At 53.6% G+C, this 26,702-nt stretch overlaps 1 protein-coding gene across 3 annotated transcripts in view; it reads right to left on the reverse strand.

Annotated features, from left to right (window-relative positions):
• WSCD1 (WSC domain containing 1) overlaps positions 1-23,832 on the reverse strand; it is a 43,037-nt gene extending 19,205 nt beyond the window's left edge. Inside the window, exons 1-5 of one of the 3 annotated variants that reach the window (XM_070389274.1) lie at positions 23,569-23,832; positions 12,439-13,141; positions 5,501-5,615; positions 4,969-5,153; positions 3,129-3,250 (exon numbers count right to left, since the gene is read on the reverse strand). In XM_070389274.1, coding sequence (XP_070245375.1) covers positions 3,129-3,250; positions 4,969-5,153; positions 5,501-5,615; positions 12,439-12,865 — 849 coding nt within the window. In that variant the 5' untranslated portion in view covers positions 12,866-13,141; positions 23,569-23,832. Of the gene's footprint in view, positions 1-3,128; positions 3,251-4,968; positions 5,154-5,500; positions 5,616-12,438; positions 13,142-23,076; positions 23,254-23,518; positions 23,538-23,568 lie in introns of those variants that run through there. The other 2 variants (XM_070389275.1, XM_070389276.1) reach the window with 2 other exon arrangements.
• Positions 23,833-26,702: the final 2,870 nt, after the last annotated feature.

Consider the following 26,702-nt stretch of genomic DNA (forward strand, 5'->3'; position numbering starts at 1 on the left):
ACCTGGATTTGTGTCAGTACATCTGAAGAAAGGCTGGAAATAGGCGTTGAAGAGTTTAAAAGCTTCGAGTTCTGTGTCTGGGCCCCTCACAGGCTGCCCCAGGGAAGGTGCCCCCATACACTGGGGCATCCACCTGGGATGTGGCTTTGAAACCATCCTCCCCAACAGCAGAGTCTCAGGAGTGCCTTGCTTCTCTCTCACACAGAGCTGGGGCATAAGCATAAAATGAACACAGCTTTTGATCAGGGCAGCACAGCAAAGTTTACTCATAGAACAAGGACCTAGCCCCTCCTAGGAAATGTATCCAGCAGATCCACCACAAACACAGAACTACCCCGCTATAAGGATAGTCATCGCAACCTTGTTTGTAAAAGCAAAAGATTGGAAACAACCTAAATGCTTAACAGTGGGGTGTTTGTTAAATAAATTATAGGACATCCATGTAATGGCATAGAAGAGTGAGGAAGCGCTTCCTGTGCCAATTTGGAGCAATCTGTAAGACACAGGGAAGGAGAGGGGGCAGGGTAGTGCGTATGGCTTGTCACCATCTGTGGGGTTTGTAACGCCATCCTGACTCTGTGAAGGAACAACTGCCTGAACGTTCACAGAATTTCTCTGAGAGGGGAAGGGAGAGGTTAGGCCCATCACCTGCACCCAAGGAAGGACAGAGTGGACGACACAGAGGGGTGAGAGGAAGACTTTCCCCTGGACACCCTTGGGTGTCCTTTTACCGTGTTCCACGCGAGCATCTTATCTATGGAAAATAATTCAAAGCACCAAAGACGCACAGCTGTGAGGCTGCCGGCTCCCTTCCTCTTGTTTCTTTTCCTGTCTCCTCCTCGACAGCCCACCCACCTGTCCCCTTCCTCCACCGATGTCACACTGAGAGGCAGCAGCATGAAAAGCATGGGGCATGGGGTTAAGAGTGGGATGTAGGGGGACGTCCCTGTGGTCCAGTGGTTAAGAATTCACCTGCCAATGCAGGAGACAGGGGTCCAGGAAGATCCCACATGCCGTGGAGCGACTAAGCCCGTATGCCACAACCACTGAGCCTGCACGCCTAGAGCCTGTGCTCTGCAACAAGAGAAGCCACCACAACGAGGAGGCCTCGAACCACCTTGAAGAGTAGCCCCTGCTCATCGCAACTAGGGAACGCCTGCACACAGCAGTGAAGACCCTGTGCAGCCAAAGAGAAATAAATTAATTAATTAAATTGTATATATATATATACGAGAAGGAAATGGCAAGCCACTCCTATATCCTTGCCTGGAACATCCCATGGACCGAGGAGCCTATGGGGGGCGGGGTGGTGCTGCAGTCCATGGGGTTGCAAAGAGTCAGGCATGACTGAGCGACCAACACACAGACAGATAAGAGTGGGATGTAAAGCCGGTCCCTCCATGCTTGTGTATGAGAACTCTCACTCCTGCAAACCTGCGCTGGCTCTGCAGCAAGCGGGGGTCAGACTATCCCCCTTCACAGAGTGCTGGGAGAATCAGAGCTGACCAGCAGGGGGAAGGCTGCAACCCAGCGTCCAGCACACAGGAAGATGCCTGTACATCTGTTGACCCAGGAGGCCAGCAGATCTGGACCAGTTGAGTTCCTCTGATTACAGTGGGGGTCTTTCCAGGGAGCTGCTCTGAACTGCAGGTGTGAAGGAAGCCCGGAGTGGGAGGTCTGCTTCCCTGCTGTGTGAGCAGGTGTCCTTGCCACCTCTACTGGCTCTGGTCCCACCAGCGGGAGAGGGGGAGAAGGGGGCCCCAGTCCAGGTGTCTGTGAATCAACAAAATGGTCTTCTCGGATCCCAGTATTGTGTCTCATGAGCCCTGACACCAAGACACCCTTGGCAGTGGCTTTGGAAATGCTGGAGATGGAAGAGAGACACTTCAAAGGCTGCGCTTGTGCAAGAGGAAAGCATGTAGGAAAAAGGCTTTGTCTCACCCAAATCCAAGGGAAGCATCTCAAGGGGGCTGAGACCACAGAGCAGAGGGAGGGCGGCCCATGGAGGGCATGTCTTTGTGTCCAACTCCACATGTTTTCACTGAAGTCTACGCCCTGCACCCTTCAAAGCACCAGAAGGCTACGGAACTAGGCAGAGTTCAATTCCTGGCTCTCCCCATTCCTGGCTGTGTGACTTCAGGCAGAATGCTTAAGCTTTCTGTTTCCTCACCTGCAAGATGCAGTTACTCAGAACACCTATCCCATTCGGTTGTCAAGAGGATTAAATGGGTTAACCCATGTGAAGTTGGAACAGAAACTGGCATGAAATAAATGATGAGTACCGGTTAGGACTGTTGATAACCATCATCATCCCCATCACAGCCAGGACCCGCCTGTCTCCTAGCCCCACTCGGTTACACTGCCACGTCTTACAGTCCCACCAAAGCCAGTGGACCCCAGGATTTGGAGCAGCCCCAAGTCCTAGCCTACTGCCACTCAGGGCCATTTCCAGGGCCATAGCATCTGGCCCAGTCTGGAGATCTCGGGTCTCCAGCCTCAGATCTCAAAGCTCTTGGGGCAGCCTGCAGGTCTCACCAGCCCTGCTTCACACCCCATCCCAATCATGCCATGTGCAAACCCCATCTGGCCTTGATCGATGTCTCCCACCCCAGAGCTGACATGCGGTGGAGGCGCATGGCCTTTGGTACCCAGTCCAGCCCTTGCACAGAGTCACACTCCACGCCTCAGCCCTGGCTGAGAGACCAAAGGGACTTGAGCGACTACAGCCCCTGAAGTTGGATTCTTGGCCCAATGCTGTCAGTGCCAATAACAGAAAATCCATCAGCACTCCCCAAGTTCCGAGCCAGCATCTTCCGGCTTCCAAACCAAGTCAATTTAACATCTGACACTTGTGCCAAGAGCTCACGTCGGGAAAGGCACGATCCTTTCAGTTTTACAACCTTCACTGACAATCCCCCACCCAGGCTCAGATCTCAGCATCAGCCGGGTCCCTGCTGGCATCCTCAGTGACTCTGCTGCAAAGCCTGCCTCCCTCCCTCCTCAGCTCCCACCCGGGATCCAAGGAGGACAGAGAGCTGCAGTTCCCCACGGGCACCTGCCGCTCCCTGAGACTACCATTCTGGCTGGATGGCTAAAGGACAGAGCTGTGAAGTCATAATTCCTCTTACTTTCTGGGAGCAGAATCCGGAGCACGTCTCCACGGTCACGTTGGCCTGTACCAGGGAGTCGGGGAAGGCATGCGTGATATTCTCTGGCAGTCGGAAGCAGCCCCGGTACGTGACAGTCCTCCCTGCGGGGAAGGAAATGGGGATCTGGTGAGAAGCAGTGCCTGCCCTTCTTGGGGCCTGACCCAGGGGAAATGGCAGCTTCAGATCCTGAAATAGGTGGAACTGCACTCAGGAGGAGCAGATTCCAAATCGGAGAGGGTAAACTGCCCAGACAGGCTGTGGTCAAGCCAGGCTCCTGAGAGAAACCAGACCCCAGAACCTCGCTCACCAGGATCACTGACAAGGGACCACTTGGCTGAAGCTGCTGAACTCATGACCTGCTACTCCCGCCAGCCCTCGGGGGACAGTGTCCATCCTTCCCCCCTCCCTCCTTTCTTCCCTTTCTCCCTTCCTTCCACAAATCTGTTGATTTTTTTTTTTTTTTTTTCACCATGCTGTGCAGCATGTGGGATCCTAGTTCCCTGATTAGGGATTGAACCCATGCTCCACTGTGAGTACCTCCCTGCAGCCTGGGGGGAGGCAGCATCTGGGTCACCCTTTTGCACCCCACACCCAGTCCTGACCCTGACATACAGCAGGTGCCCTATACATGCTGAGAGGTAAGGATGCAGCATGAGCTGTGAGAAGTCAGTGATGTAAGATGCTGCTGGCAGAACCTCAGCTGCCTCTAGACTTCAGGTGTGGCACAGGCTGTCACTCCCATTTCACACCCTTCTTCCCAGCTCCCCAGGTGAGAGCCCCAGGCCACTTAGGGCAGGAGGGCACCTCCAAGATGGAGCCACAGATGACCTACTCTGCCCCTTCCTCTGATCTCAACCTGAAGCTCAGGTCAAACAGACAAGTTTTTCTGTCTCTGGCAGGTGTTTGTTTGCTTTAATCTAAAATTTCACTGATGTACATACTTCAGTGAAATTGAATCCAACTTCACAAAGAAGTTTCAATCCAGGTCCCTACCTTGGCAGACTCAAAACCTCCTTTCCTGTCCTCCGTGGACCCTAAAACCTAAGCCGTGTGGCCACCAAGACCAGCAGCTTCCCCCATGAAGACCCAGTGCTGCACCGCATCGTTGACTGTCTTCATCTCATCATCATGATTCCTAGTTCCCAATGGAGCCGGGGATTTCCTTACTTTTTTGATAGTTCAGCTTTGCATTTACAACAACACATGTTCAGTTTTACCCAGCACTTTCACGGGCTTCCCTGATAGCTCAGTTGGTAAAGAATCCACCTGCAATGTGGGAGACGTGGGTTCGATCCCTGGATTGGAAAGATCCCCTGGAGAAGGGAAAGGCTACCCACTCCAGTATTCTAGTCTGGAGAATTCCAGGGACTGTATAGTCCATGGGGTCGCGAAAAGTCGGACATGACAGAGTGACTTTCACTTTCACCAGCATTTCAGGGTGTTGTATAGCTAGGAAACATTCCTACTATCTGGTCCGCCCCGGGTAATGAAAGTCTGCCTCAGCACTTGACAAAATAGACTGGAACCCAAAGATGGGAGGCCACACAGCATGTCTGAGAAACACCTAGACCAAGGCTCTGGGCCTCCTGATTGGTTTTTCTCTCCTGCAGAGGACAAGGAAAGATGTGGTTTGGTCATGAACTCAAGCGATCTTTGGCAGACCCTAACACCTCGCCCCCTGCCACAAGCCTGTCCAGGGAAGGTGGTAGGGAAGGCAGAGCACAGGTTCCGTCCCACAGAATTTAGATGAAGGGCTGTGGATGCACAGGTGGCAGAGAGCAGGGGCAGACAGAGCTGAGGGAGAGGCTGGCGCACTCACGCTTCCTGGAGCCGGGCTGCAGCTCCTCCACGCGGTACACGGAGAGCCGGCCCACACCTCCGCACATGGAGCTCTTCTCCCCTTTGCACTCGTGGTTACACTCCTCCGGCCCGACGCTCATCGCTGGGAGTCGGTTCCCACAGTAGCACTCGGCCCCAGCCTCCAAGCCAGCATAGATGTAGGACCTGCAGGTAGAGCGGGGCCTGGGGTGAGTCCCTAGCCTGGCCCGGGGCACTGAGGTCTGGATCCAGGAATGGCCCCTGGGTCTGGGGCCTGGATAAGGATGAGTCCTGGAATCTCAGGACAGGAACCCCGGGTCTCCTGACACTGAGCCCAGAGCTCTTTCCACAATCCCCTGCCGTCTCGTCAGTAAACCTTCTTTGTTTTGGACAACTGCATCTGATCGGTCGAGCTCTAACCACACTCCAAAAGCCAACTTGCAGCAGAAGCACCACCTCAGGGACACCACTCCTACTCTCTGGCCTATTAGCCTTATTTCCAGTGGAGCTGACCGTTAGGGCCCCCCACTTACCGCTCAGCACATGCGTCCTGGCAGTGGGAGACAGTCATCTTTCTCAAGTCAAAAAACACAGCCCCCTTCAGAGTCCGCTCCTGGCCGTCGTCACTGAAGCATCCCACATAGGTGCCTGCAGGGAGTGAGGGAGAACCACAGCAGAGACTCAGACACCCTGGAGAGTGGGAGGGTCCTAATTCCTGAACCCACCCTTGGTATTGCCCTTCCTGGCTATGACACTTCTCAGAGAAGCCCAGGGGACAAGGTTGTGGTCCAACCTTCCCCACAGTGCTTCTGGACACTTCCAACTTGTTCCCTTCCTGCCCTCTTTCTTAGTTAATGGCCAACAGTCCTGTAGACACCCTGCCAGGAGCCTGGCATCAGCCAGAACACAACTTTCTTCCGCCAGCCCTCACCTGGTTTAATTAAGTCTGGCTGGTTTAATTGCTTCACCTGGACCCCTCTCCTTTTCATCCCTACCCTTCCTAGGCCGGGAGAGGCCTGTCTGCCTCCATGAATGAACTGATAGGCAGACTCTTTTGCCTCCTTGTGATCCAGAAGGAAGAAATGAGTTACGCAAAGTCTGATCTTAGCTAATATAGAGATTTTGCAAACAGGGAGAGCTAGTCCAAGAGAAAAAACAAATCTGCTGGGACATCCCTTGTGGTCCAGGGGTTAAGACTTCGCCTTCCAATGCAGGGGGTGTGGGTTTGATCCCTGGTCGGGAGCTAAGATCCCACATGTTATGCAGCCAATAAATAAATAAATAAACCAAAGCAATATTGTTAACAAATTCAATCAAGGCTGTAAAAATGGTTCACATGAAAAAAGAAAAGAAAATAGCAGCCATCGCAGGAGGGCAGAAGCCCCCATCACTGGAGGTGTATAAGTGGCGTCTATTAACTTGTAAGAGGGCTGTTCTGTGTGGGAATCCTTAGGACCATGGGACCCTGAGCCCTCACCAGGTCAGGCATCTCCAGCACATCCTCGGAAGGGGACAACGTTGAGGGGCAAGGCTGCACAAAGCAGTGACCCAGTGGTGCACGTCAGTGGGAAACAGTCCTGCCCTGCCACACCCCAAGACAGGGAGCTGCCTCCCAGAAATGCACAGCGAAGCCCGGAGAACCTGAACGCTAACAAGTGCATTCGGTGTGTAAATGTCACACGCACCACAGCGCATTGAAGGAACTATGCATTAGGAGTTTGCAAACACGCCATCACACCGTCCAAGCTGTGACCGCACACCCACAAGAGTTGTGCCCAGATCTGGATCGGGCACCCATGATGAAGATGCTGCCGGTCTCCCGGGAAATATTGGCACTAAGCTCCAGGATGTCTCAAGTGGCGTCTGAGCAGCACACTGTAGCCTCTGGAAGTTGGGCATTTCCGGGAAGCATTGTGCCCAAGGCCTCCCCACAGCCGGCCAACTCCCAAACAGCTTTGCGGGGAGGAGTGACCATCTCGTCCACCAGTCCTGGATCTCCCAGATCAGGCGAGACTGGTGCTGATTACTCCTGCCAAGAAGCTGGCCCAAAACAGAAGCTCAGGGCCACCAGCTGAATGGTTTGAAGGAATGAGTCTGCCAGCCACATTCCTGGGAACGTGAATCAGGGAGTGACTTTCCTGGATATGAACAGCATGCTTAAATCTGTCTCTGACCTTGACTAAATAATTTCAACATTCTATGCCTCAGTTTCCTCAACTGTCAAATGGATAAATGCACCCCTCCCCCTCCCCTTGCTCATTTCTCCCACCCACATGGTCATGTCCCTGCTCCTTCCTGCACATCCAATCTTTGCTTTCTACTCATCCTTGATGGTATGGCTTACAGCCCTGACGACTCTAATCTTTTGCAGCCTCTCATTTCCCTGCACTGTCACATTGAGTGTCTGAAAAGCTTGCTGTCACGCAAATCCTGATCATTAACTGTTGTTAAAAATTGTGTACACCTGTGTGTTTCGTCTCTGTACCATGACCTAAGGCTCACTGAGGGCAGGGACCACAACTTTCCCTTAGCTGGTGACTTGCTGCCAAGGTCAGACATGATGCCAATAGTGGGTCAGAAATCCTAAAATCCACACTGACATCCTGTGAGGGTACAAGAGGGAAAGCAGGGAGCCCACATGCAAGGAGGGGCTGGTCCCACTGGCTATACCAAAGTGCAATTCCCAGGGCCCCTGGTTAAAAAAGGCCAGGCAGGGGAAGATGGCCAAGATGGTAGAGACAGGACTCTCTGTCTCGCCAGAAATGGTTGAAGATCCAGAAACCTCAGATTAGAGAACACTGGGCTGCAGCAAAAGCAAAGACCTTCAACGTCTGCACAGGGTCCTGCTCCCTTCCAGGCTATGACCCTCTTGAGGCCACCTTCACTGGGATGTCCGCCAGCACACACATGGCCACACACAGTATCCATCCATGGATACAAGCTCCACTCCTCTACTCGGCGCTCCAGACACCACGGCCATGCAAGCTTCTCTCTCTTAATATAAATCTCAGGACTACCGAGACCAAAAAGCTTTCACCCAGGTCAGCGAGAATCAATTGTTCTCCTTAGCCTGCCTACTTAGTAAAAGAAAACTAATATTTGAGAGATTTCTGACATGTGTTGCTCAGCAAAGAAGAAATTCTATTACAGCTTTCAAGTAAACATCCAAAACACAAGCTCGGGGGTTGTTAAACATTTATCACCACTGATGGGAAATTAACCAGAAGGTTCTGGTCACCAAGAGGGGACTGGGCTCACGACCCCTGGAGGCTGAGATTGGCACATACACACACTTGCGGGGCGGGGTGTGGGGATGGGGTGGGAAGAAACATCTCTTGGGAATGAGCTGCCTTAGATTCAAATCCAGGCTCTGGCTGTGTGACCTGGCATGTGTAGCCTCTACTTCCCCGTCTGTAAAATGCACATATGGTCCCACAGAATCCATGGGGCGGTTGTGAGAATTCCACGAGATAACATGGAAAGTTATCTAATGCAGGCGTGGCATGTAGCGTGAGCGCAGGGGTGACTGTTACTGCTGTAATGTGTCATTATTAATAATAAACACTTTTAGATTACTTTACTTCCCCGAAATGCAAACCCTTCATCATTAAAATGGTGATAGCACGGCTGACATCATAAGGCTGTTTGAAGATTAAATTAAATGAGATAACAGATGTCCATCTAGGCAGAACAATGGTTGGCACACAACAGATGCTCGGATAAGCGACAGCTATTATTATTCTCATCCTACACTGTAACCTGGGGCCGGGTGTGCCGATGGCTCTGTAAATATTAGCAGTGCACATTAATAAAAGAGAAAGAAAGGGTTTCGAGCAGTCAGGGTTGGGTTCTTCAAAAACAAGGAGAGGCTAGCCAGCTCCCAGCCGGCTGGTGGGTGGAACTGACCAGTCTGGAGGAACACCCACGCCCGGCTGGCCCCGTCTCTGTAGCAAGACCCAGATACTCCCCTCATTCGTGAGGAGGAGGTGAGCCTTTTTTCCTGGAAAAATAATGAATGGCTTTTCTAACTCCCTGACAGAGGCGAGAATGTGTAGAAAGAAAGGACTTCCCAGGGATGCACTGGGACACATTCTGAGGCGGATTTATTACTTTCGGCTGAAACGGAGGCGATGCATTATTGTCTGTGACTCTGCATCTGTTCATTTGCACATCAAAATGGACATGCCGTGAAGCTATTAACGATGGCTTCGGAGATATTGGAATGTCTTTGGAAATTACTATCAATAAAAAACAAACTGGCTATGGAGAAGTTACTATTTTTCCCCTAGTAAACTTACTGACATTTTATTCCATTATGGATGTTGTCCAAGGTATAATGAAATGCTCAGTGATTGATGGGGCCTCCTGCGGCTTCCAAGGCTTGCCGGATCCCCTTACAGGAGGATGGCGGGCTGCCCGGGGCCGCGAAGAGACGCCCTCTTTGTCTGCAGCTCCAGCAGCTGTCCCGAGGGCGGGCCTCCACCAGGGAGGCCAGCCTGGCTATGCAGGGCCCCACAGAGCCCCAAGAGAGGAAGGGGGCTCCCAGAGGGTTCTAGGGCCAGTGCCCGCCTCTCCCCACTTTCTCTGAAGATCTTTAACTGCGTGACTCCACCACCTCTCCCAGGGTGAATTCTTTCTCCAATCCTGGGGGATATTCAAAATATTGAATAACTAATGGAAGGCATGTACTGGTCTGAATCGCCACCATTCAACACCAGAGCCTGACTGTTCCTGCTGAACTAGGCATTAACTCTTCCGTTGCCAGGTTTGGGGGTCCCCAGGGAGGGTCAATCAGAGTGAAGAAGGTACTCAGAGACTCGGGGCAGAAACCCTGCTGTATAATAGGTGACGCTCTGTCCTGTCTGGATCTCACCACCATCTCTTCAGCTTTTACTACAGCCTCTTGCATCGCCTCTTTAAAAGATGACTTAAAGAGTGCCTGCTGGTTCTCCTGGATGTAGATATTCTACACACAGGGCTGTAAGCAGGTCACCCCGAGTCCTCCTGTCTTCTGGCCAGTCACCCGGAAGCCAGGTTACTAAGAATTTGTCACTTCTGTGTAACGAGCCCCAAGCCTTCTGCATGTACCTCTCTTATGCCTCAGTCATGCTAGGTGGTAATCACTTAGATGCATATCTGATTCCACCACCACAGACGGAGCTCCTCAAGTGTAAAGTGAATAGCACACATGGAGACTCACATGTGCTAAGTGTGGACTGAGAAAAATAAAAAGAGGAATCGTGGCTAATCTGCCAAGGCCATAGAGTCAATAACTGGCAATACCAAGAGACAAATCCAGGTCTGTTTTCAAAATCTATGCTCTTTCCATGGCTTCTTTTTAAGAAATCCACGGTAACTTTGGTCAGTCCTTTATACTTTAGTCGGAGAAGGCAATGGCACCCCACTCCAGTACTCCTGCCTGGAAAATCCCATGGACGGAGAAGCCTGGAAGGCTCCATGGGGTCGTTGAGGGTCGGACATGACTGAGCGACTTTACTTTCAATTTTCACTTTTTACTTTCATGCATTGGAGAAGGAAATGGCAACCCACTCCAGTGTTCTTGCCTGGAGAATCCCAGGGAGGGGGGAGCCTCCTGGGCTGCTGTCTATGGGGTCGCACAGTCGAACACGACTGAAGTGACTTAGCAGCAGCAGCAGCAGTTATACTTCAGTATAAGTGAGCTACACTGGCATCGCCCTGATAGAGACTCGGCTTCTTGATGTGTTGGGAGGAGTTTATAGAAATTACAACTACATGAAATGAGCTACAGAAGTGGTTCCTTGATTCTCCCTCATTCTTACATGGAAGCCTTGCTGAGGAATCCCACACAAGGGCTATGACCTAGAGGATTTCAGATGAAACTTCCTTCTGTGGAAGTTTCTTCTATAGAAGGCTTAGTTCTGCAGTCTTCATTGTATCGGGCCACCATCTTCTTCTATATCCTGCCACTGAGGATTCCAAGCTCCAACCATACTTCTTACACTCAGAGAGCAGTTTTCCTGCGATTCGTGGTACAGGATCAAATAAGGTGGTGACAGATGCTGAGACACTGACTGAGATCAGTCACCACTCGTCAGTGGCTCTGACGCTCCCTGGGTGCTCACTTCACACAGGCTCGGTTTCTAGGCCCTGCACAGTCTGGATAACACAGTGTTAAGAGCTCCGAGCTGGAGCCAAGCTGACCCCATGATGGAGTCCCAGTGGCGTGACTCCAGCAGTTCTGGTCAGTGCCCTGCCTGTGTCCCCCAGGCCTTGCTGTCTCCAGGCTGCACCCTAAGATGCAGGTTCTACCCTCATTCCAAGTCCCCATCTGCTCCATAACATACCCTGTACTGGCCACCTCCTCCCCTGTCTCACATCCCACTCCCTACCCGTGTTCCTGGGGTCACACCCAAAACAAACCACGTCCATGTGAATCCTAGTTTCAGGGTTTGCTTCCAAGGAACCAAAACTAAGAGAATGATCTTGGAGAATTTACTTAACAATTTCCACGCCTCTTCACCTGCAAAACTGAGTTATAATAATAGTGCGTGCATGCTAAGTCGCTTCAGTCGTGTCTGACTCTTTGTGACCCTATGGCCCATAGCCTGCCAGGCTCCTCTGTCCATGGGATTCTTCAAGCAAAAATATTGGACTGGATTGCCATGCCCTCCTCCAGGGGATCTTCCCGACCCAGGGATTAAACCTGTGTCTCTTACATCTCCTTCATTGGCAGGTAGCTTCTTTCCTACTAGCAACCACCTGGGAAGCTCCATAACAATAATAATAGCACCTATAAATACAACACTTACAGGTGTGTGGTCACTGCTACACAAGTGAGCTAATGTTATTAAATAATAATAATTCCTGACTGCCAGTGCATACAATAGGCCCCCTAGTCCAGTGGTCCTCAGCCTCAGTGCACATGCAAACCACCTGGAGACCACGCTGCTCCAGACTGCAGCCCTCACCCCAGAGTTCGAAATTTGGGGAGTCTGAGAGAACCTGAGAACCTGCATTTGCAACAAGCTCCTGGGTGGTGCTGGGGTTGGCAGCATGGGATCCCACTTACTGAACTGCTGCTCTACATTATCACATTTAATCCTCACCACAACCCTGGGGCAGGTATCTCAACCTCCATTTCCAAGGGACCCAGAGAAATTAAGAGACGTGGTCACCCAATAAGTTTGGGGAATGAGCCAGGATTTAAGCTCAGGTCTTCTCAGCTCTAAAATGCTTACACATCTCAACCCCCAGCCACATGCAGTCCAGCTAGGGAGTGAGCAAAACTCCCAAAAGGCTTCCCCTCCCAGGCCCCTCCTGTCTATGGTGGGGCTGGGGGAAGCAGGGTGTGGGAAGGCCACAGGCCCTCGGTTCCCACTTCTCAGGCTGCAGCCAGGGCCAGGGAGAGGGGACACCAGTTCTGTGCCCCCAAATGGGGCTCCCAGGAATAGCTCCCATATGTGTAAGGGGACCCAGGCTAAGCACCTACCTCGGCTGCTGGTGGCTGGCTGAGGGGCCTCGGGGCTCAGCGCAGGCGGCCCTGGGGGGTCCGCCATGAAGTGGTGGAACCAGCGACGCCGCAGCTGGCGCAGCTCCGAGTTGCGGCTGCGGAGCCAGCGGGGGCCGGGCCGGGGCCGGGCCAGGGGGCCCCGTAGCACGTCCACGCCGAGCAGCAGCTCCGGGCTGACCCGGCCGTCATGCAGGGCTCGGCTGTCCAGTAGGCCCACGCCCAGCGCCACGGCGGCCACAGGCAGGGCCTGCAGCGGGCCAGGAGCCCGGGGGCCAGGCGGGAGGCCCACGCGGGCCCGCTGCAGCAGCAGCAGGCTGCCGGTCATCAGGTAGGCGGCCGTGAGGAAGAAGAGCAGGAACTGCGTCCGGCGGAGAAACTTCTGGAGTCGGAAGAAAGGTTTGGCCATGCCCCTGGGCGGCAGGGCTCCCAGCTGGAGCCCGGGGACGGCTCCTAGCACCCAGGTGGGAAGGAGGCCAGAGCCTCCGGAGGTGTCATCCCCGCATGCCGGCACTGGCCTGTTCTCTCCTGGGGTTACTGTTCCTCCTGCCCTGTTTCCAGCAGGTGCTCAGATAGCACCATCACTGAGCCCCAGTCCCGGGCCCTACAGCTGTAGCTTCTGCCCAAGCGTCAGAAACTTTGCCATCCTTGGGTTCTAGCGACCTTCATGTCCCAGCTCCGAAACCTGGAAAAGAGAAAGGGTACTTAGAGGCCATAGGAGGGTCCACCTCTCCCACTGCCCCAGGGTCAGGAGCCCCACGCCTCTGTGCTCTGTCTGCCAAAGGGACTGGCTGTGCTGCAGAAGTGAGGGACAGAGAGCCTGGTTCCAATCCCAGCTCTGCCACTGGATGACTATGTGACAGCAGGTGGGCTATTTTACCTCATGGGACCTCAGTCTCCTCATCTGTAAAATGGAACTAACGCTCTACCCTGGAGCAGTAGGACAATCCACTAATGATAACAGGAAGGAGGAAAAACAGCAGCAGTGACCTTGTATGAATCCTTAAACTATGTGCCAGGCTCTGAGCTAGACGCTTTATGTATCATCTCATTTAATCCTCACCCCAAAGTGATACATACAGCATTACCCCCATTTTACAGATGAGGAAACTGTGGCAAAGGGAGACAAAGTAAACTTCCCAAAGTCACACAACTGGGGAGAAGAGGAGCTAAGGGTTGGAACAGCCCGAATTCAGAGCCTGGACTGTGAACCCCCATGTGGTCCAGCCTGTAATGAACCCCACTACCTGTATGTGCACTCAGGCCAGCGCATAAGTATACAGCAGGTGCTCAATGCATGTGTGTACTGGGGTTGCATACTGTCTTTTGGAAATGCTTCTGCAGAGGTGGGTTGGTTTTAACCCAGGAGAGGGCACAGAGGAGGGAGTGGGCTTGCACAGTCTTCCCTGCTTCCTGAAGGGAGGACACCAGAGCAGGAGAGGCCCCGGGGCTGTGCACCTGTCAGCAGAGGCTGGGCTCCTGGTGTAGAGAAGCCTTCCCGGGGTGCCCCTCTGCTCCCCAGGACTCAGCTCTCACACTGGGCTTTGGTTTCCTTTGACAGCGCCTCTGAAGTGCACTGTCGGGGGTTGGTAAAGGGGCCCGCAGCTGCTGCGAGCTGGGCTGCTGGATAAGGACAGCCTGGAACACAAGGACAGGCTTGTCCTGGGGTGAAAGGCTCCGAGGAGCGTGACTAAGCCGCTGCCTGTAACTAACAAGGCCCGGGACCCCCGCCAGGACCCCGCGGCCCCTCAATGGCTGCTCTGTGCCCTGGGGACAGTGGCCGGGTGTGAGAGGAAAGACAACGTTTGGGCTCTTGTGGCCTGGCATTCCAGGGTCTGGGAGGGGGTGGTGTCAGACCAGCATGACCCTTTCTGATTCAATGCTGAGTGCCACCAGGTTCTGATGCTTCTGGGCAGGGCAGGATCTGAGAATTAGGGGGTCCAGTGGGTCCTTTAGGCTGGGGCAGGGGTGGCAGGGTAGGGAGTCAGCAAATGAAGGTGGAATTAAATGCTGAGTCTGGGAGCCATTTCAGATGGGTCTCCAGAGCTTTTATTTTCTCTCTAAGCTGGTGTGTGCCAGGCCCACCCCGGCCAGCCTCGTCAGATTTGTAAAACCACAGAGAAAATCCCAAGAAATCCGGACTGATCCCCTGCCTCCAGCTTTGGCCCCTCCAATCCATCCTCTGCAAGGCTGCCAAGGTGATCCTCCTAACACGCAAATCTGATCACGGCGCTCTCCTGCTTAAAACCCCTTTCAATAGCTCCCTGTGGCTTTGGGATAAACTCCAAGCTCCTTAGCATGACATACAAGGCCCCCTTCCTGATCTAGCCCAACCAGCTCGTCTCTTGCTGGGCCCTTCCCTTCTGCTTCCTCATGGCGTGCACATGTGTGTGTAAACACACACACACACACAGACCCCATGGTCCAGCAGAACAACCACAGCATGTCTGCCCTGGCGCCTTTGCTCATACTTCACTTGATGTCTTTTCCTCCCTCTTTACCTGGTGAATCCCTCTGTATCTCCAAGACTCAGCCCAGGTGTCACTTCCTCCAGGAAGCTCTCCCTGACCATCACCCACCCACTGGTATAGATTTCTCTGTCTCCCCATGCTGATCCTCATCCCAGCATTTGCCATCCTAGGATGATTTTAATTGTCCTCATACTTGTCAACCATCCTTGCAGGACTGCGACTGACTCCAGGCTAGAGGTCATACGCTATGTACACATTTTGGTAACCCCAGCTCACAACATGAGTCCCAGCAAAAAAGATGCTCAGCCCTCTCTGTGTCTGAATACGTTTTTTAAATGGATGAGAAGATACACTGATAGGTGGATCCTGATATCAGAAACCTGCTTCTGTGGGGGTCTTGTTGTTCAGTCACTAAGTTGTGTCTGACTCTTTGTGACCCCATGGACTACAGCACTCCAGGCTTCCCTGTCCTTCACCATCTCCCAGTGTTTGCTCAAACTCATATCCATTGAGTCCGTGATGCCATCCAACCATCTCATCCTGTCTCCCCCTTCTTCTCCTGCCCTCAATCTTTCCCAGCATCAGGGTCTTTTCCAATGTTGGCTCTTCTCATCAGGTGGTCAAAGTATTGGAGCTTTAGCTCCAGCATCAATCCTTCCAATGAATATTCAGGGTTGATTTCCTTAGGACTGACTGGTTTAATCTCCTTGCTGTCCAAGGGATTCTCAAGAGTCTTCTCCAGCACCACAGTGGGGGATCTTAGGGCAATGAAATCTCAAATTCCGCTTATCCAGAGCTGTGGGGGCCTCAGTAGATAGGTGGGAGACAAAGCAATACATGAGCACGAAGGACACAGCTTCACCAGTTCAGGCCTTAGAGATACGTGGAAGTTAACACAGGTGCTGAGCTTTATATTTGATCTTTCCTGTGTTGTCATTTTAGGAAAAGGGGCTTCCAAATCTGCTTGCAAAAGGCTTCTGGTTACAAGATTGAGATTCTATCAGTGAAAAATCCTATAAAACTAAAATAAAAGGGGAGTGTGGACCCCTGCTGTGGGAAGAAAGGTTCTGATGAGATGGAGCCAAAAGGTGGGCAATGGATCAACAGTTCACAATTTTGAAGGCAAGATGCAGCCTGAATTCCATATACGTTTGTTCAGAGGAGCTGCAAACATGCTACAAAGGGTGCAGCGGGGTGAGGTGTGGTCAGCGCTGATCATTCCGGAATTGAGTGATCACACCTGGGTTCGCCAAGGCACCTCCCCGCGTTCCACCAAGTTCTTTCTGGAGCCACCCCTTCCCACTGGGGCCCTCCCCTAGTCTGGGGAGGTGGACACTGGGCAAGGGGGCAGGGGACAGCTGCTTTCAGGCCAGAGCTCCACGACCCCTGCTTCTGATAAGACAGACTGCTACTCTGAACTTTTCACACTGCAAAGCTGATTCCTAGCCCAGAAAACCTGCCGCTGCCTGGATGGGGGTGGGGAGTGGGTCCATGTAAACCCACAGTATTAGCAACCTGTCGCCAGGCCCAGGCTTCTGCTCTGCAATCGTCCCCGACTCTCTGCCACACTCACCTCTCCCCCAGGGCACAGACAACACCTGATTTATCATCACATCCCCAGATCCTAGCATGCAGCCTGCAGTGCCTGTAAATGTCTGTTGAGTGACTTTATGGGAAAAAGCCTGGAGGTTGGGAGGAGGGGGTGTTGAGTCAAGTGCAGCATCTGCATAAGGACTCAGAGCCAAGCCACAAGGCAGCTGAAGAACAGAAGCAGCCAACACCTGGGGAGGGGGGTATATCTAACCACTACGTGTCAGCTGTGCCCACTGCATCCCAAAGCCAGGAGGCCCTCTATGAGAGCAAATCCACCTTGAGCAAGTCACCGAATGGGTGGTACCTCAGGCTTCCCATCTGTGAAATGGGGGTTAATCAGCATTGTCATGGAACCGAATGAGAGAGGAAACCTCTTATCTACAGCCAGTGGCAAGGGAAGCAAACTTGGAAACTCCTTGGAGGAGAGGCCTTCAGCAGTGAGCTGTGGGGGACATCAGCCACCCTCACCTCCAGTTAGCCTCCAACTCCCTGGGGTGGGACCAGTATCCCACGCTTACCTGCAGCTGCCTCCATGCTAAGATAGGTGTTAGCGAACTGCCTGCTATTTCTTTCTTTTTGAATATTTATTTATTTGCCGCACCAAGAGGCACGTGGGGTCTTAGCTCGCCACTAAGAGATTGAACCTGTGCTCCTTGTACTGGAAGTGTGGAGTCTTAACCATTGGACTGCCAGAGAAGCCCATGCTTGCTTTTTCAATGCTGAAGAACCTGCCTGCAATGCAGGAGACCTGGGTTTGATCTCTGGGTCAGGAAGATCCCCTGGAGAAGGAAATGGCAACCTACTCCAGTATTCTTGCCTGGAGAATCCCATGAACAGATGAGCCTGGCAGCACAGTCCATGGGATCGCAAAGAATCAGACACAACGGAGCGATTAACACTTCCATCCCTCTTCTTTTGCAGCATTTAGTAATTAGGCTACACTGGGTTGTATGTTTCACCTGCACCATCTCATTTACTCCGTATCTCCCGTCGAGGGGGATAACCTGATCACCCCCATTTAAGAGCCTGGGTCTCTAAAGCTCAGCTGGTCAAGGCCAGACAAACCAGGGCCAGGATTCAGACCCCAGCTCCCTGCTCCCAGAGCCCACCCTGTGTCCACTCAGCTGCCCACCTCTCTCCCCAACCCAGCTTCAAAGAAGGCAAGATGAAATCCTGAAAGGGGGTTGGTATGCCTCCATCAGATCTCTTTGAAAACATGCCAGGATGAAGCTCCCAGGCATGGTGCCACACACAGAGCACCCCCCCAGCCAGACCTCCCCCACGCTGCCATGTGGTGACAGCCCCAGCCTCCTGACCCCTCCCCTCCTCTGCAGGTCCAGGCCATTCTCCCCTAAGGCACGCTCCCCATGTGACACCTCCCATCTGGGAATCACGCAAAGTGCTTCGAAGAATCATGGGGGTGGGGGGCAGGGGACCCCCACCCCTGCCTGAGACTCCAGGCTTCTCAGGAGGGAAGGGGCACCACGGAGGCACAGAGCCTCAGGCTGGACAAGGTGGACACCAGATGCCCTGCCTGGGGGTCTGCCAGAGGCCCAAAAGCCACCCTAGAGGAGACCAGGGCCCAGGGGAGGGAGACCCTCAGCTTCTTCCAAGGAATGAGAAGAGAACATTGGGACAGGGAGGCTTCTGGGGGGTCTCTGGGAGGGAGCAGGAGCCTAGCACAGGTGGGACACAGACAACTTGAGCTGTTACTTTGTTGTCATCTGGACCCAGGTGGCAGCCGTGGCTCAGTCTGAAGCGGGGCAGGGGGTGGGGGTGTGCGTTGGGCAGATGGCACCAGGCTGAGATTTCCGCGGGACTGAAGAAAGGAGCAGTGGTGACAGCCAGGAGAGGAGAGAAGGCAGCCATTGGGGCCCGAGGGCTGGAGAAAGAGCTCAGAGAGGGCCCAGGCCTGACCAGTGGCCAGTGGGGTTCAGTCACACGACTCCACCACACCAGCCCTGCCCCCACCAGAGAGGACAGACAGGGAAGGAAAGAACACCAGCAGCCTTAGGAATGCCATGGCCACTGCTGTGTGGGCTGTGACCATCTGCAGATCCAGAGCCGTGAGCTCTTAGCTGGGTGAGCCCCAAACACAAGAAACAGGGACCCACGTGTTGCTCCCACAGACAAGGAGATGGGCATTCGTGGTCCAGCAGCTCAGAGCCCCAGCCTCCATGATTGGCAGGAGGGTGTCTCAGCCTCTAAACTTCAGCAAAGCCCCACTGAGAGCCTCCAGCTGGGCTCGGTGCTATGAATTAGCACCCCTCCCCGTTTCTTCCCACCCTCAACCCCTGCCACTACCCTGCCCAGTCTCAATGCCTGTCATCTGGACACTGTCCCCTCTCCCAGAGGCTGCCCTCTCCCAGCAGCCTCACAAAGAGATCTTTCTAACACCAAGAAAGATCAAAGCTCCAGGCTCCAATGGCTCTCCAGGACTCAGGTGACCAAGTTCAAGCCCCTCAGCCTGGTATTCACTGGCCCTTCCTGGGTCGGTCTCCCAGCAAACTCCTTTCAACATTCCTTCCAGAACTTGATGCCCCACTGGCCAGCATGTGATGCTTCAAGCCCCCTTATACATACTCTTCTGTCGGCCAGGAATGCTAATGGGTGCCCTGTCTTGTGGCTCAGAAATGCTTTGCGGCCACCAACCTCAGCTCCAATGCTACCTCCTCCATGAAGCCTTGCTCAACGGGGAGGCTGGATGCTCAGGTTACGTGTCCTGCCTTGAGTCCCAGGTACACTGTCCACTTCTCCTCCCAGCCTATGGGCCCCTCATAGACACAGGCAGTGCCTGTTGGGTACAGGGCAGGCCCCAGAAATCTGTGCCCATGGGTCACCCTCCCTCCAGTGCTCAGGGCCACACTGCCCTCACCCCCAGGTCCCAAGGCTCTGGGTCTTGGAAGCTCAGAAAGAGAACAAAGGACCCACTAAACAGAGATCTGCTGGGCCCTGGGATGGGACAAGGTTTGGGAAATGGGAATGCAGTGGGGTCCCTGCCTTTGAAGAGGCAAATCTTTTGATCTTCTGAACTTTAGAACTTAAGGGAAAAGTTCCAAATTAAGAAGTGGTGCTTAAAAGGTATAAAACATAATACTAAGGTCAAAACTCCAGTCAAAGCAAAGGAGGTAGTGGGAGGGGAGATTCTTCCAGTGAACTCAGTGCTCTGGATTGGGAAGACCCCCTGGAGAAGGGAAGGGTTCAGATAGAAAAGACCAAATCCGTATGTTCCACCTTAGAGACTGCAAGACTGCTTTCACACACTCTCAAGTGTGCTGAAAGAACTAACAGGTCATCAAATGAATGAGGGATCTTCCCATAAACTTGTGAAGTCAAAATCATTACCATCTCCATCATGGTAAGGCAGAATTTGAGACAGAGAGAGAGGCCAAATTAACCTGACCAAAGACAAGCAGTTATTGCTAGACTGAACTCAGATTTTCAGATCCCAGGTTTGTGATATCATCTACCATATCACGTGGCCTTCCTTCATCCATTCAACTCCAGACATTCCTCCAGACACTCAGCTAGGGGCCAGGGCTGCCAAGAAAGAACACCTCCATGGGGGTGGCATCTCCCCTTTTTAGTTGGTTGGTCTGGAGCCCAACCCACTCTTGCAAGAGCCAATTACAGACTCTTTTAGGCTATCTCTGGGCCACCTCTTTGGTAGAACCCTATTTTGTTCATGTGCTTGGATGTTTCTTCCACCGAGTGGCAAACTCTTGAGGGTTGTCCAGACCTCACTGAGTGATTTGGATAAATCTGAGCAAGTGGGTAGAGCATCCAGCCGAAGTTAGCTTCAACCTCCTCTGGCTCTGTGCCTGAAGTCATGGGATGGGGTACTTATGCTGGGGGGTGGGGAACACCTTGGACTCTCCTGTCCTCAGAACCCTCCTGGCCCCCTCATGAGTTTTCAGCAGTAAGAGACAGAGAATTGAAGTGGAGGAGGAAAGCTTTAATGGCTACCAAGAGGCTCGCAGTATTTGAAGCTGCATATGGTTAACCCAGCCCATTCTTCCAACCACTCTCACATCCACCCTAGGAAATACAGTTCCTCCCTGACTATGTTCTCCAAAAGAGCCACCCTTCAAACAGCTTCCCAGGTGACATGTCAACATGTGTGTTGTGTTCAGTCACGTCCGACTCTTTGTGACCCCAAAGACTGCAGCCCGCCAGGTTTTTCTGTCAATGAAATTTTCCAGGCAAGAATACTGGAGTCGTTTGCCATTTCCAACTCCAAGAGATTTTCCTGACCCAGGAATCCGATCCAGTGTCTCTAGTGTCTCCTGCATTGGCAGGCAGGTTCTTTACCACTTCACCACCTGATATGTCCACATGCTGATTACTAAAGCCAAGAGGAGGAGAGATTTAAAACAGCAGAGCGAAAAGAAGTCCAGGGAAAAGTAGTCCAAGGCCACGTTCCAGCGCTCACTCCCCAGATGAGCGGGGCCTGCCTCCATCCCAGTTCTGCCCCCGCTGGTGGGTCTGATCATCACTCACATCCTATGGATAAGGGTCTAAACACTGAGCTGTATTTCTGCTTTGCAAATAAGATCATCTATAGACACAGAAGGCAATGGCACTCCACTCCAGTACTCTTGTCTGGAAAATCCCATGGATGGAGGAGCCTGGTAGGCCGCAGTCCATGGGGTCGCGAAGAGTCGGACACGACTGAGCGACTTCACTTTCACTCTTCACTTTCATGCATTGGAGAAGGAAATGGCAACCCACTCCAGTGTTCTTGCCTGGAGAATCCCAGGGACAGGGGAGCCTGGTGGGCTGCCGTCTATGGGGTTGCACAGAGTCGAACACGACTGAAGCAACTTAGCAGCAGCAGCAGCAGCATAGACACAGAGAACAAACTTATGGACACCAAGTGGGGAAGCGAGGTGAGATGACTTGGGAGATTGGGATGGACATGTAGACATGACTGATATTATGTATACAACAGATAACTAATGAGAACCTACCATAGAGCTCAGGGAACTCTACTCAGTGCTCTATGGTGACTGAAATGGGAAGGAAATCCAAAAAAGAGGGGAGATACATTTATAGCTGATTCACTTTGCTGTATAGCAGAACTAACACAATATTGTAAAGCAACCACACTCCAATAAAAACTGATTGAAAAATTAAAAGATAAACACGGAACTGCCCCAGAGTCCTTTGCCCTGGCCTCAGTGAAGCTCCAGATGGAGAATCCAGGGGACTGGCCTCGCCAAGGCTGACTGGGGTCTGAGCGGGATGGAAGCACAAGCCAGGTGTGTCTATAGAGAAACATACCTTCCCAAGAAGCACTGCTCAGACACAGTTCAGTCCCAGCCTGGAGGCTCGGGGCTGCCTGTTGAGGCAGACTTACAGGAAAGCAACTCTGCAACTCACTCCCCAGTGCTCCGAGGGCTCAGGCTTTAGCAGCCAACTGGTGGCCCACAATATCCGCTTCTGCCTGACTAGGCAGACAGGAGGGAAGGGGCAGGGGGCCAGCCATCTGCTTAATCCAGGCGTCTCTTCACTTCCAGCCAGACACACAGGACACAGGACAGCACCCCACAGGGCTCCAAGTGAAATAAGGGAACCCCTCACCCCAAAATAAAGCATGCTTCCAGAGGAGCTGTGGAAATAGTCCTGCTGAAGACTGGAAGATGCTGCAGCAGGGAAGGGCCAGGGGGCTTCTCCTCGAGGAAGATGAGGGCTGCCAGGCTAACCCTACCAGCCCAGCTGTCGGCCAAGCTTCCTTTAGGAGATGAACACAGCTGCTCTTCCCCCATGGAACCACTGGGCTCTGGGGGCAACCAATGGGCCCACCGGGGCATCATCTCCGAGGGACTTGTGAGGCCAGAGCTAAGTGTATGGGGAGGATGAGGGCGGTCAGGGGAATACTGGACAGAACCTCCCCCGACCTTGCTCTCTCTCCAGCACTTGCAACCGCCAGGTCGAGGTTGCTGCAGGCAGAGCGCAGCAAGCCAGCCCTCTGCTGCCTGTATTCCCCTCTCCACCAGCCCTCACTTCCTGTGCCTGAAAACCTAGGCGATCCAGAGGAGAAAAAGAAAAAGTCACTCCCTCTCCCCATCTCCTGATCCCAACCATGGCGTTCTGACATGGGATAAGCCAAGCACTCCATAAACTGAAGCCCGCCCTTCCAGCGAAAAGAGAGACGACAGCGTCTAATGTTGTTAGAAAAGTGCAGTGGAGTTCCGAGTCTGTCCATATTGGGTGCTGCTGGGGACCAGGCGAGTGTGGGCAGCAGCAGGATCCCAGGGCAGGGCTGTGAGACTGGAACCCTCATGTCCAGCCTTCCCAGTGCTCAGAGAAGGGTCAGAGGTCTCCCTCCCCGCCCCTGCCTCCCCACTGGGCGAGCCGGCACCGAGCCAGCATCATTCGTGGGCACAGATGCTCAGGGAAAACAGACACCCGGGAGGTTATCCGGAGCAGAGGACCCCCGAGGCTTCTCCTGAGAAACGAAAAACCGCAATTAGCAGCCTCCAGTCATGAATCTCCTACACTTAGGAAGATGCAAAAGCTCTACTTAGGGTAATTTTCCGGACAAAATACATACGTTTCGCCTTTGCCCATGCCTCCGTTCAAGTTCACCAAGAGACGGAGAAAAACCTCCGCTGACCGGAAACCTGGCGTGCTAGCAGAACGAGAGGGAGCTGCCGCTAGGTAAACGTCTCCTCTAAGAAAAGGCAGTGCGCACCCCAAAACCTGTCCTCACCCCTTCCCCGGGCCCGGATCCAAGGCTCCATCCCGGAAAACGGACAGTCTCTGAGGGTTCCAAGGCGGGTATGCGGCTTGGGAAACTGCCTTGAGCACCCCCTCCCCATCCCGCTCGTCCGAAACCTCCCTCCACCCAAGCGCACACACTCCCGGGCGAAGCCGCCCCGGCCCCGCGAGAGGCACCCCCCGCCAGCGCGCCCCGAGCCGGAGCAGGTGCAGCCCCGCCGCGCTCCCGGCCGCGTCTACACAAACTTGTTGGCCCGCGGCTGGGGTAACCCTACCCGCTGCCCGCGCAGGGGTCCCGGCTGGAGCACCCGGAGACCGCACTCACCCACGCGATCGCGGCCAGCTGGGGCGCCCGCTCCCCGCCTCCCCGGGGCGCTGAGCCCGCAGCCCCGCAGTGCCCGGAGCCTAGGCGCCCCCGGCGCCCGCACGCCCCCGGGTGGCCCGCGGCGAGGAGCGGCCCAATGCGCCCCGGGCACAGGGCGCCGCCGCCTGGCTCCCTGGGCTGCGGACGTCCGGGCTGAACCGCGGCGGCAGAGCGAGCGGGCGCCGAACGGGCAGCCGGGCGAGCGGGCGAGCGGGCGCCCGGCTCTGCACATGCTCACTCGCGCGGCCCGGGGACAGCGGCCGGCCGCCGCCGGGTCCTAGAGGCGACCGTCCTCCCGCCGCCCGTGGGAGGGGTCGCCCAGGTCCTGGGGACCAGCCCACCCGGCGCAGCCACACTCGCTGCTGGGAAGCAGAGTCGCCGGCACCCACTTCCATACACACACTCCCATACACACACAAAGAACCTCCCTTGCTGTAATACACACCGGGCTAATGCAGTAGCGCTCACACCAACACACGTCTACACAAACACACTGGACACTGCCACATAGAGGAACAGGCTCCCACACTCGCCCAACACACGGGGACACACAGTGATGCAAACACACTGAACCACTGCTTCACAGACACTCTGACACCCACACTCACACACACAACACACACACACACACAGGGCTCTGTCCTGGGACACTGACAGCCACCCGTTTGCAGCACTCTGATACCAAGCCACAGAGGCAGACAGACACACGTTGGATCACTGTCCCACGCAGAGCTAGACACTAACACTCACATCCTTATGCACACACACACACACACGCACACGCACTCTGAGACAGTCACCCACAGATCGCTACCCCTCAGACAAATACACTGACACCATCTCCCATGCCCACACACTCAGGGCTCTACCACCAACCACTGCACTGCCCCACACAGACCTACAGTGACAGACCCACACTGAGGTGTAGTGATCCACACACCGGAGTCCACTGACACACACACTGCTGTGTAGAGAGTCATACTGGCCATTGGCCCACAGACCCCCTGAGGTGGATAGGCGCTGATACAGACACACAGGTACACAACCACACTGCTACACACCCATCCCCTTTTTAAAATAACGACTGGATCCAACCTTCAGGATTCTCCCTCCACGCCCCACTCCTGCTCCTCAGGAGTCCCCAAGCCACCGTTCTGCCCCTGCCCTGCCAGGCACATCCTTGGCCCTTGTCTCACCTGGGGCTGGCTGCTGAGATGCTCCGAAAACTGGGGACCAGCAGAGGCTGCGGGAACAGGTGGCGCTGGCATGGCTCTAAGAGGGTCTTCCTGAAAGGGAGTTGCATACCTCCGACTCCCACTAGGGGCAGCACTGCTTGGCAAGGCTGGGAGGAGCCGTTTTCAACAGGTGGAGGGCAGGCGGGGAGAGGATTAGCCTGGGGATCAGTCGAAGCTTTATGTAGGTCAGTCAAGTGGCACCCAAAGGGGAAACGGAGGCGCTTAGGTTAGCCCGGCTAGTCAGGCCAAGTGCAGAAATTCAGAGAGTCAGCCCCCCTCCCTGGGATGAAGTAGGGGAGTACTGGGGCCGGGGAGGACCTGGAGGAGGGAACAGGAAGTGAGGGATGATGCTTGCAGGAAAGCCCCCATACACATCTCTTTGAAGTGTGAATGTGTGTGTTGCTATTATTGTTGCTGTTGTTCAGTCACTCAGTCTTGTGGGACTATTTGCGACCCCATGGACTGCAGCATGCCAAGCTTCCCTATCCTTCGCTATTTCCCAGAGTTGGCTCAAGTTCATGTCCATTGTTGCTATTATTACCAAAAACAATAATCCACTGTACATTTTTTGCATTGCGTTTTGATTTTCGAAGCCCTCTCCAGGACAGCTACATCATTTGTGGGACCCAGTGCAAAATGAAAATGTGGGCCTTTGTTCAAGAATGGGTAAGAACTTCAGGAAAGGAGAACAGACGCATGAAACCCAGCGCAGAGCCCTTCTGAGCTTAAGCCCCATGCCCTGGATGAGGCTCATGCCAGTGGAGCTGGCCCTAATTCTTTCATGCACTTAGCCCCCACTTAGAACTCAAAATAAGTGCTGCATGCCTTCACCATCTTCATCTGCAAATTAGAGAAAATGCACCCATTCTTGGGCTTTTGTGAGGATCAAGGGAAATGCTTGGTGAGCTTGTAGCACTGTCTGCCACAGGATACACGCGTAATGCCTTTTAGTAAACATGATATGAAGAGCTTTCTCCCAAGGCTTTGCTACGATCCAGAAATGCCACCTGTGCAACGGTCTCTTGATCCACAGGCTTACAGTACCTTCTCATCCTCCAAATATCACCTCCCCAGAGGCCTGCCCAGACATCCCAGGCTGCATAAAGCATACTCTGTCCTCACCTTGTGGATTTACTTGCTTATTGTCTGTCTTCTCCCAGAGCTTCCCAGCCCCCACAGCTAGAATTTCAGCCCCCACAAAGCCAGGAAAATTCTCATCTCATTCAGAATTATATCCTTAGTGTCTAGCTTAATTCTTGGCACATAGGCATGCCCACCACGTATTTACTAGATAAATAATTAACTGGTTTTTAAAAATGCAATATGCCTAGCATGACGTATTTTTAAGGAACCCAAACAGTTTCCCAATAGTCTCCATGTGTCTTCCCAAGAACTCAGAGACTGCTTATTCCTGTTCAAGTCACAGACAGATCCACGTTTGTGTCCAACCGCTTTATAATGGTCCATTGGGTGCTACTGGCCAGTAGGGAGACCAAGATTGAGTGCCTGGATGGCACATGGCCTTTCATCCCCCTGCCAGGGGCCTAAGGTGGGTTATGGAAGCAGGTGCCCCTCCAGTACCTGCCAGCATCTGCATCTGAACACCCTCCTCCTTCAACTACATAGCTCTTGGCTACTGCTCCATCAGGACCCTGGCAGGTGACACAGCCTTGACCATCCCAGAGTAGCCTGTGAAGGTTGCCTTACGCTCCTGGCGGAGCCCTGCATCATTGGAAAAAGCATCATTCAGAGACCCAGAGAACCTTTGGCAACATCTGAAAAGACGAGGATGCAGTTTCTTCTCTCCTCCTTTGCTTTTATTCCCCCGTGGTGCTGTGACTGGTGCCCCCTCTGTGCACT

The sequence above is a fragment of the Bos mutus genome, chromosome 19 (assembly GCF_027580195.1).
Source record: "Bos mutus isolate GX-2022 chromosome 19, NWIPB_WYAK_1.1, whole genome shotgun sequence".
In the NCBI taxonomy this organism is placed as follows: domain Eukaryota; kingdom Metazoa; phylum Chordata; class Mammalia; order Artiodactyla; family Bovidae; genus Bos; species Bos mutus.